This window comes from Orycteropus afer, unplaced genomic scaffold (assembly GCF_000298275.1).
Source record: "Orycteropus afer afer isolate SDZICR_OR568_19922 unplaced genomic scaffold, OryAfe1.0 scaffold00139, whole genome shotgun sequence".
Taxonomy (NCBI): domain Eukaryota; kingdom Metazoa; phylum Chordata; class Mammalia; order Tubulidentata; family Orycteropodidae; genus Orycteropus; species Orycteropus afer.
This window is the reverse complement of record NW_006921726.1, coordinates 1,427,159-1,438,411: the sequence shown is the minus strand read 5'-3', so window position 1 is coordinate 1,438,411 and position 11,253 is coordinate 1,427,159. Positions and strand designations below refer to the sequence as shown.

General features: G+C 35.4%; 1 protein-coding gene across 1 annotated transcript in view; it reads left to right on the top strand.

Annotated features, from left to right (window-relative positions):
• NCOR1 (nuclear receptor corepressor 1) overlaps nt 1–11,253 on the top strand; it is a 308,055-nt gene that overhangs the window by 218,537 nt on the left and 78,265 nt on the right. Inside the window, exons 22-24 of the mRNA XM_042781622.1 lie at nt 2,370–2,565; nt 8,771–8,944; nt 9,678–9,838. Coding sequence (XP_042637556.1) covers nt 2,370–2,565; nt 8,771–8,944; nt 9,678–9,838 — 531 coding nt within the window. The remainder of the gene's footprint in view (nt 1–2,369; nt 2,566–8,770; nt 8,945–9,677; nt 9,839–11,253) is intronic.

Sequence of the window (11,253 nt, the reverse complement as noted above, 5' to 3'; positions counted from 1 at the left end):
AGGTTTAGGGAGTACTAGGCCATGTGGAAGGGAGCTCTGGTAGCATAGTGCCTAAGGCATTTGACTGCTAACCAGAAGGCTGGCGGTTCAAACCCACCAGCCACTCCTCAGAAGGAAGATGGGGCAATTTACTTCCTTAGTGATACTGCCTCAGAAACCCAAAGAGGGGTCGCTATGAGTCGGGTCCGACTGGACAGCACATAACAATAACAGCAACAACAACAACAAAGGCCATGTGGAGGAGAAGATGAGAAGATTCTAAATTTGACTTTGTGGAAGATCTCTTTTTCAGAGCCAAAGTTAATTAGTTAGTGTAGTTACTTCATTGATTTCTCAAATAGATTCATTGTCATGATTGATTGAAATGGTCATTTTTGATTAAGGAAAAAAAGAAAATGGCTCTATCCATAAATATTAGTAATTCTTCTTTTTGTTTGTAATCATCATAATAAGTAGCTATAAAGCAGTGATAAATATATAACTAGCTTTAGAGTTTTTTAAATTAATTAGAGATTATAGCTAAATTAAGTATACAGTTACAACTCTAGTTTTATTTCAGATTTACCGTAATAATCTGTAAAAGTTTGACTCACTTTTCATACTGAATTCTGATGTTGAGGATTACTTTTTTTACTGAGTTATGTTCTAAATCAAAAACCAAACTCACTGCCATTGAGTCGGATCTGACTCAGAGTGACCCCTCCTTGGGTTTCCAAGGCAGTATCACTATGGAAGTAGATTGCCCAACCTTCCTGCTGAAGAGTAGCTGGTAGATTTGATCCACCAGAGTTCTTGCTATCTTTCAGAGGAAAAATGTATTTCCAGTCTCATATGATAATTTGTAAAAGTTGTGAAATGTGTGCTTATGGCTCACAAAAAAAATCATTAAATATTTGTTTATTTATTGATCGATTCATTCAAACAGACATTTATTGAGTATCTGTCCAGTTAAGACAACGTTCTTACTCTCTTACTTCATGAAAGTTGTGTGTGGGTAATAAGACATAACAAGAATGATAATAAACTTTAAAATGTGATGCTCTATTAGAGAAAATGAAAAGTCTATGGATGTTTCAGCAAAGAGATAACTTTATTCTTATTGGGAAACTTACCAAAGAGTCCACATAGGAAATAATATTTTGGTTGGACATACACAATTCATTTGGCTTTATACCAAAAGAAGAAAAAGCCATGTTTACATATAAGTCAGAAGTGCAGTAGCAAGAAAATTAGTGTATGTTTAAGGTCAGTGAAGAGTCCCACTTTATAGTAAGAGAAAAAACTATGGAAGTCTTTTAAGTAATAGGTTCTAAAGAAGTCATCTCTTTATTCATGTGACTATTCTGTATTCACAAAGTATTTATGGACTGTGTTGGGGCTGTTCATTTACTATTTTAAAAAACAGATTGGATTCTTTTATTAAGTGTGAAAAGGACAGAAGTAAGCATATAAACAAGCATGTAATTGCAAATTAAATGTAGTATCTAACTATGTACTCTGAAAAAAATGAACATGCTACAGTGAGAAGGAGAGTGGATGAGACAGCACCATACTTTATTATAAGGATGGTCTATCTGAGGAAGTAACATTTAATTTCTGTCCTAAAGACAAGAATTAAATTGGTTATGGAAGGTGATGAGATTAAATAGTCAAGTTTCTGGCTTAAGCAACTGAGGTCACATTTTCTAAGATCGACAGTATTGAAGGACAAAAATGATTTTAGAAAATGAGAAGTACCACTTTGAATATAAACTTTGAGGTTTTTTTCAGATACCTAAGTGGAGTTGTTAGGTGAGCAATTTTATATGTAGTGTGGAAATTGGAGGAAAGGTCTTAGAAATAGGAATTTTTGTGTTATTAACATAGAGATTAGGAGCTCTGGTGGCATAGTGACTAAGGCATTTGACTGCTAACCAGAAGCCTGTCAATTCAAACCCATCAGCCACAATCTACTTCTGTAGTGCTAGAGCCTCCAAAACCCAAGGAGGGGTCACTTGAGGGCAGTGAGTTTTGTTTGGTTTTGGTTTAACATAAACATGATATTTATATCTACAGAAATGGTTGTGATTACCTGGTTAGAAGATACAGAAAGGAGGGGTGGGACCCAGGCCTGAGCCACAGGGACCTAACTGTGGTAAATTAGAATTGGACAGAAGTGTTTCAAATTCTAATTTGATCTCTTATTACTACATCGATCATTTATATTGCATTCAGTTCTGAAGTAACTAACATTTTAAGGATTATTCTTGAAGATTAATGCTTTGACAAAAAAAATTAACAAAATCACTTTTACTAGTACTTGTAACAGATAGTAATTATTACTACATTTAGTCATTGACCTACTTAGTTTTCTTTTTTTTCCTCTAAAGGTTTCTTGCACCCCATGTAATATACCAATTGGAACCCCAGTGAGTGGCTATGCTCTTTACCAGCGACACATTAAAGCAATGCATGAGTCGGCACTCCTGGAGGAACAGAGGCAGAGGCAAGAACAGATAGATTTGGAATGCAGAAGTTCTACAAGTCCATGTGGCACCTCCAAGAGTCCAAACAGAGAGTGGGAAGGTATGTAGATAGAAATATCACCACAAAGAACTTTTCTGAGAGAAATAAAACCAAAGTAGTGCCTTTTGTTCTATGTAAGTTATTAGCTTATCAGTTGATTTATTACAAGTTGACCCCAACCGATAAAATTCCTTAAATAGACCTCGTTAAACTATTAAGGAATGTTGATATTATTGACTACTAAAGGATGGAAATACATTTTTAATAGAACAACAGCAACCAACAACACCCACTGTTATTGAATCAATTCTGACTCATAGCAACACCCATTGGGTTTCCAAGGCTGTAAATCTTTATGGATGTAGATTGCCTCATCTTCCTCCCATGGAGCAGCTGGTGGGTTTGAACCACCTACCTTCTGGTTAGCAGTCATATGCCTTACCCACTATGCCACCCTTAAGATGGTTTTCTGACATTCATCTTTATAGCAAAAAGCCATGTTTTTTGCTCCATTTATCTGAGTCTTCAGAGTAAGTGAGAATTGTTATCTTTATCTAAAACAGTATAATATACTAATTTTCTGATATGATGGGAGACATTGTACAGTGGGTATTACCATTTAGACCCTGACTCAACCCTCTCTCTGGCATTTACTAGCTGTGTAGCCATAGGTGAGCCACTTAACGTTTTTGAGCTTTAGTTTCCTTACCTATAAAATGGGAATAATTATATATGTAATTAATAATTTATCTTACATAGTTGCAAACCTGAGAATAAAGGAACAGTCAGTATTGTTATATAACACATAGTTAGTATGGAATAGATATAATAGTATAATAGTACCTGTTATTGTGATGTCACTGTTACTCCTTCAAGTGACAGATTAGAGTTGGTGCATGTTTTAGTTTCTTTTCCTTTGTTTTAAAAAAAGACTGTGTTTCTCAATTTTAATAAATTCTTCTGGTATAGTTAGGAAATGGCACATATATTCTGGCTGATAGTTAAACTTACGGTCTATATGCTATGGTATGCTGAGAATATAAGAATACTAACATCTTCTGTGACTATGGTTTAGTTTCTTTATGATAGTTTAGAAGACTCTTTACAGTACCTTATATAGATAAGTAAGAGCTTTTAGTTTTAGTATGTCCCTGGGTGGCGCAAATGGTTAAGTGCTCAAGTTCTAACAGAAAAGTTGGCAGTTTGAATCCACTCTTAGGTGCCCTGGGAAACAGGCTTGGTGATCTGTTCCTGAAGGGTCACAGCCTTGAAAACCCTATGGGATCATTAGTTCTGCTCTGCACACATAGGATTGCCATCAGTTGGAATCAACTTGAGGGCACCTAACGGAAAGCAACATTAGCTTTAGAATGCATACATATCAAGGGTTATTTAATATAAAACTGTAACTGTAGTATTTAACTGATTTTGCTAACCCCCTCCTCCTGCCCAAATTACACCAAAAGTGAGTTATGAGTTACTTAACACACTGAACCTTGTATATTAGAGTTTAAAATTTAAGTTTATTAATATTTTAAGCATAAACCTTATGCTAGTGAAAATGTAAACCTGAGTGTTAATATTCACCAAGGCTGGGCTCATGATAGATGCTCAGTGAATATTTGCTGAATGAAGATAGAAACTGTGGTAGTTAAGATGGTGTGTCAACTTGGCTGGGCCATGGTTTTGAGTGACTAGGCTGCTGGATACAGTTATCCCCCATGATGAGATTGGTAATCACCTCCATGGTGGAATCTGCGGTGAGCAGCTAAGTAGCTGCCTTTGGGGTGTGGCCTGCTTCCGGTATATAAGGAGAAGCTTTGGGAAAGGTCTTGAGCTTTTTGGCCTGCTTGCGTCCTGCATTTAGCCAAGTCATCATCCAAATGGCCTGCCATGTTGCCTGCTGATTTTGGGATTGTTCCTGGATATGAACCAGTGGCCTGCTGTATGCCTGTTGATGTTGGGACTGTACCATTTTATCTGTTGATCTTGGATTTGTGAGCCTCATCTGGATGAGTGAGAAAACGCCTCCAGCTCTAGTGGGTCTGGAACTGGCTCTGGAGGCAGAGCTGAAGCTGATGGTCAAGGGGCCTTCACCTAGCTCCTAAAGCCAGAACTTTGAATTTGGGTTCTTGCCTCCTAAGAGAATAAATCCCTGTTTATTAAAGCCATCCATTTGTGGTATTTCTATTATAGCAGTACTAGGGAACCAATATAGAAACCTTGATAATTTTTGTGCTTTTAGTACATTACTTCTAAGAATTCAGTAGTTCAGCAAGTAACATAATGTATACTCAGTAATTACATATTGAAGGAATGAATTAAATGAATGACATCATGGAGATATCTTTTTCAGATTTCACTGTAAGTATAAGTGGACTTGACAGAAGTGCTATCTTTGGAGCATTCCAATTAAGAGAAAGTCTATCAATGGAGAATGATAAATTACAGAGTGACTTAAACATCTCTGGCTCTATTCTTTATAAGAATGATTTGTGACAAATTTTGTAAGAAAGAAGTAAAGTAAAACTTACACAAATTACTTTCAAATGTTATAATTTCTTGAAGTCATGCCAAACATAATGGTATTCAGTTAGTAATACTTAGTCATTATGAAGGAGAAAGACAATAGTTAACGATAGTTAACCTGGATATCATATTGTTAATTTAGATCCTCAGTATCTTTTATGGATGTGCTTCATATAATGTGTTGTATTTAGGAGCTTGGGTGACTGAACCATGCTATAGCCCAAAATTCTGGGACTCCAGACTATGAAATACATGTCTGTGTGATCAGTCATAGTAATTTATGTGGTTTAGATCTGAGTGGTATCTTAATTTTTAATCATAATGCAATGATTATACTTTGATTAATATGTTGTTGTTGTTGTTGTTATTTGCCGTCGAGTCGGCCCCGACTATATTGATTAATATAGCACCAAGAATTTTGCAGTTTGATTCAAGGTGACTATATACAAAGTGAGGCACTTGCTTACGTTGTATCCCAACATTAGATTTTGTTTTAGCTAATCTACCTAGTATATTCATACCCAGTAACTTAACAACTCTCTCCTGAGTTTATAGCTATCCAACTCTGTTTATACTATAGGATATTCTTCCAAATAACATTCAGATATTTGCAGTTAAATTGCTTGTGGGTAGAATGCTTGATTAAAATGTTTAAAATGCAACATCATAGAGCAGTTTTATAGAATGTTAATTATAGTAAGAATGTGGTGTTATGTATAAAACATCACCAAATACTGTATATCAGACCTATTGCAGTTGAGTTCATTTCAACTCATAGCCTGTACAACAGAATTGAACTGCCCCCATAGAGTTTCCAAGGCTGTAAGTTTTTCCCTCTGAGTGGCTGGTGGGTTCAAACTGCTGACCTTTTGGTTAGAGGCCAAGGCTTCAATCACTGCACCATGAAGCCTCCTAAATACTGATATGGACCCCCTGAATTAGGACCATGATTTTGTCTTTTTCTTTCATGATCTTATTTAGAAAGTAACAAACAAAACAGCACCTGTTGTCCATCTGTTTGGTTGTGTTCATCTTTTCTTACTGTAAAGAGATTCAAATGATTGTAGTAAATATGCTCTTTTATACTAGCTTAAAGCTTTTCCACTGGTAGGAAAGCTTAAAATAACTTAGAGAAGAATTTTTTTCACTTTCCAGTAACATAACTTTGAAACCTCTATTCCTACAGTGAAAAATTCAAACTTAGGTAGAGATAGAACTGAAATTTGAATGCAAATTTAACAAACTATGCAATTGATATGAATTAGCGTAGTGATACTGCCTCGGAAACCCAAGGAGGAGTCGCTATGAGTTGGGTCCGACTCGATGGCATGTAACAACAACAACAACAATGCTTCTATGTGACTGAATTTAGCTCGATGTGTATATATGTTTATATATGTATATATGTTTCTTTGGTTGTTTTCCCAGCTCTGGGTACATTGTGATTTAAATTGCCATGTTTAGAGGCGTCTTAATTTGCATGTTTTTATTATTATTATTGACAAATAGAATTTTTCTACATAATAAACTTCCTGGACATGACAAAAACAATTAGGCAGTGAATTTATAATACAGTTGCATGTTAAATTTTCTAGAAAAGGACAAGTGATCTTCTTTCCCCGTTGAATTATTTTAGAAATCTGCTTGCTCAGGTTGTTGTTGTTATATGCCATTGAGTCATATCCAACTCATAGTGACCCCTCCTTGGGTTTCGGAGGCGATATCACTACAGAAGTAGACTAGGACATTTAATAATCTAATTCGTTATATTAATAGGTCAAAGAAGGAAAAAAAATGCCGTCATATTGATAAGTAGTTGTTCAAAGACATCTGAAAGTCAACACTCATTCCTTTAGGGAAATATTGCACTGTCCTTTAGAGCTCAGGGTCTGGAATGACACTTTTGAAATCCCTCATAGAATGATGTTAGACAATTAGGTGTGATTTTTCAGCTTTCTTGTCTGTAAAATGGGGTTAATGATCTCATTGGTTTATACAGAATTAAGATTATTCATGTGAATATTAGCTGATATTACTATAATTGTTTCTGATTTTTAAACATGTTTGGTAGAACAGCAGAACTTTCATGCCTTATGATAATGAATCCCTATTTGAAGCCAGTTACTAACCTTACACTTAGTAGTGAAATGTTAGAGACCTTCCCCTTAAAGGAATTATGGGAATGACCCAGCATTACTTAACAAAGTGCAGTAAAGAAACAAAGAAAAGAAAAAAGTCTAGCTATCTAAAGGGAGAAGACAAATTATTATTTAAACATGATCAAACTCTTTACCTAGAAAGCCTAATCAACTTTCAAAAATGTTATTAGGGCTGAAAAGAAAGTTCATTAAGTTTTTCAGAAAAAAAGTAATATACTGAAACCATTGTCTTTCATGTATACCTGTAGTAATTAGTTGTATTTGTGTATGTATATAAACATATATAAAAAAAGGTTGGAAATTTGAAACTACTCAGAGGCTCCACAGGAGAACCTGGTGATCTACTTTCATAAAGATTACAGACAAGGAAACCCTATGGGGCAGTTCTACTCTGTCACACCGGGCTGCTGTGGGTCAAAAATTGACATGATGGCATCTAAGAATAACAGCATATGAAAAAATAATGGCTTTCCTAGCAACAGAACATAAAATACCGAGGAGTAATTTATAACAATTTGTAAGACCTATAAACTAACTAGGTTTTCTTGCTTGAAAAACTCATCATAAAATGTCAAGTCTCCTGTACTTATTCATAAATTTAATGCAAGTCCAGTGAAAATCACAGTGATACTTTGTTTTGGAAGAAAGTACTCAATAAAATGATTTTCAGTATAGATTTAGCTGGCAGAATAAATGGATGAAAGTAGGTAAGGAAAATAGAGAAAAGAATAAGAAAATGAGTGGGAATTTATTCTGGCATACAGTGAAATGGCACAAATCCCTAAGTAGTTAGAGTCACAGATTATTTTTACTTTCTTCTTTATGGTTTTTTGATTTTCCAAAATTTCTACAATGTGTCAATTTCAGTTAGAAAAGCAAAAATCATGTATTTATGAAGGTTCTTGTTTTTTAAAGTCTTAATATAACATTGTCTCTAGTATGTTCTTTTATTGGTTAACTATATTTATACTTTATGTAGAGGTAATTTAAATGTTAAGTAATTTTTATTAGTGTTATTACAGTTATTAGTATTATTATTATTTTAATTTATAGTATTAAAAGTTTGTGTAAGTTCTTTGGATTAGTTGGATCTGCATCTTCTTAAAGGCTTCTTCCATTTCTTAGTTACTTTTATTTCTATGAATATTAAGCAGTAGACTTGAATAGTCTCATTATAAGAGATTTGACGATCTTAGAGATCTGACCTCTAATTCAGGCTAGACTTGAATTCATAGAATTGCTTGGTAATCTGATGCTTTCCTATTATGATTTTATTGCATGTGAAAACACTTGATTCTTCTAATGAGAAAAAAGAGAAGATCCTTGCCCTTTAAAGTGAAAAAGTCCTAATTTAATTTTTGAGGATTCTATTAGGTCATAGTGATGGTACATAAATACAAAATTTAGATTATAGGGTTTCTTAACCTCAGTAGGTACATTCCCTCTCCATGAAATTTTTAGATCTGGATATTAATATATAGACGGATCTGCCCCTGTATGGTGTGGGCTTGGTTCTGTCACACTTACTATTTTAATTTGGGGTTCTTCCCTTATTTTGATAACTTTAACTTTCTTAGGAAAATCAGTCGCCTATATGCCTTATGCTGAGGTCAAACGTGCTCTAGAACAGGAAGCACAGATGCACAGTACTGCAGCAAGGTCAGCCTCACCGTGTAGGCTTTCTCCAAGAGAAGTCAGTAAAGCCGCTCCACAGCCTGATATGAGTGCAGCCCGCTATAGTGTCCCACCAGGTAAATATTATTCCTCTGCACCGTGGCTGTTGGCCATTTACCTGCAGATATTAGCACTGGGTTGTTTAAACTCATGAATGAACTTCTTCCAGGGCATATCCTTGCTGTTTCAAAATGACTTTGTTTTTCTGCATTCCATCATCTGTAGTATTCAGTTGAGATTCACTGGGCCACTGGGAAATTTGTGTTCACACATTTTTATTGTGACATTGACTGATTTTTCTTTTAAGAGTACATATATTTTGTAAAATCTTGAGATATTTTTCCTCCAGAAACTCAAAAGTTATGTGAGAGCCAGAATCAATAAATGTTTGTCAAGTTTTGCAAGATGCAAAGACATTTTAAATTACGTCCGTACATTCTACAAAGTAGTAAATCAGCTATTCTTAAGCACACCTTTTCCTCACCTCCATTGTAAGGTCCAAAAAGATGATGGAGAAGGATAAAAAATTATTGGCTATTAAAGTTTGCATATGCTAAGCAAAAGTACTTTGAAATGAGCATCAGCTTGAAAGCTCTGGTTGACAAGGAGTTAAATATTCCACTCTCACAAATACCATTTGTGACTTGAATGTGTGTATGTAAATTTGTGTAATTCAAATGAATAAGAAATTTAAAATAGAAATTTTCATCCTCAGCTTCATCTTGCATTTATCAGGAATGACTGTAATGTAGATAGTGCTGCAAACTAGGAAATTAACTATTTTAAATAACTTGTTTTTCTCTTTAAAAGTCCTCCAGCCTGCTCCACATCAAGTGATAGCTAATATTCCTGAAGGGGTTCGGCTTCCGACCACTCGGCCAACGAGGCCACCTCCTCCTCTCATCCCATCATCCAAAACTACAGTGGCTTCAGAAAAACCATCTTTTATAATGGGAGGTTCCATCTCACAGGTAAAGGGCTTCTCTTCACCTTATATTTTCTGTTGAATACTGCTTTGGTAAAACATTTCTGTGCTTCTCACACTAACTATTGGTCATACTACTAATAAATAAAAATCTGTTCAATGTGAAAGTTCTAGAGACAATAACCAAAAATGTAGTAATCACTGTGTTCCATGCCACACATTGGAACTTTGTGTGAGTTGTGTGTCCAGTGTGAGTGGCTGTAACACACGACCTGGTTTAACTTATTACCAAAGATGTAGATGAGCCTTGAAGTTTAGTGTAGTGTAAATTAAAGTGAAACATTTTCAATTATTAAAATATTTGTTGACTGTTACACAGGCTCTAAATATTAAATTATAGATGACTTATATTATAGGGAAGCCCTTGTTTCATTTCACTTTGGTCAGTTAGATCTTTTTTATTACTAAATTAATTGAGTTCTGATCTAATCTTAACAGTTCGGTTAATTATGACTAATGTGTATATCCAGTGACTGCACCTCTATCAAGGTATAGACCATTTTCATCACTTCAGAAAAGAGGACGTGCTCCACCCCCCCAGTCTGAAGTAACTACTGTTCTTTCTGTTATCATAGATTAATTTTGCCTTTTCTAGAGCTTTATATAAGTGGAATCATACTGTATATGCTCTTCTGTATCTGTCTTATTTAACTAAATATAATGGTTTCAGGGATTCATCCAGGTTTTTGTGTAATCAGTAGTTTCTTCCTTTTTCTTGCTGAATAATGATCCATTACTTGAACATAGGGAGCTCTGGTAGCATAGTGCCTAAGGCACTTGACTGCTAACCAGAAGGCTGGCGGTTCAAACCCATCAGCCACTCCTCGGAGGGAAGGTTGGGCAATCTACTTCCATAGTGATGCTGCCTCGGCAACCCAAGGAGGGGTCACTATGAGTTGGGTCTGACTTGATGCGCATAACAACAACAACAACAACTTGAACATATTAGTTTGTTTATCCATTTTCTTGTTTATAGAAGCCTCAGCTGTTTCTAGTTTTTGATGGGTATCAATACAGCTACTATGAACATTCCTATATAAGACTCTTTGTGGACATATGTTTTCATTTTTCTTATATTATTTCTGGGAGTAGAGTTGCTAGGTAGAAGTGTGTTTTACTTAAAATTTTCCAAAGTGGTTCTGTTGTTTTACACTGCTTCCAACAATGTATGACAGTTCTAGTTGCTTTGTATCCTCATCATTTGCTCTTGTCAGACTTTTTCATTTTGTTGTTGTTGTTGTTGTTATTTGCTGTCAAGTCGGACCCGATTCATAGCGACCCTTCCTTGGGTTTCCAAGGCAGCATCACTACGGAAGTAGATTGCCCAACCTTCCTTCTGAGGAGTGGCTGGTGGGTTTGAACCGCCAGCCTTCTGGTTATCAGTCAGGTGCCTTAGGTGCT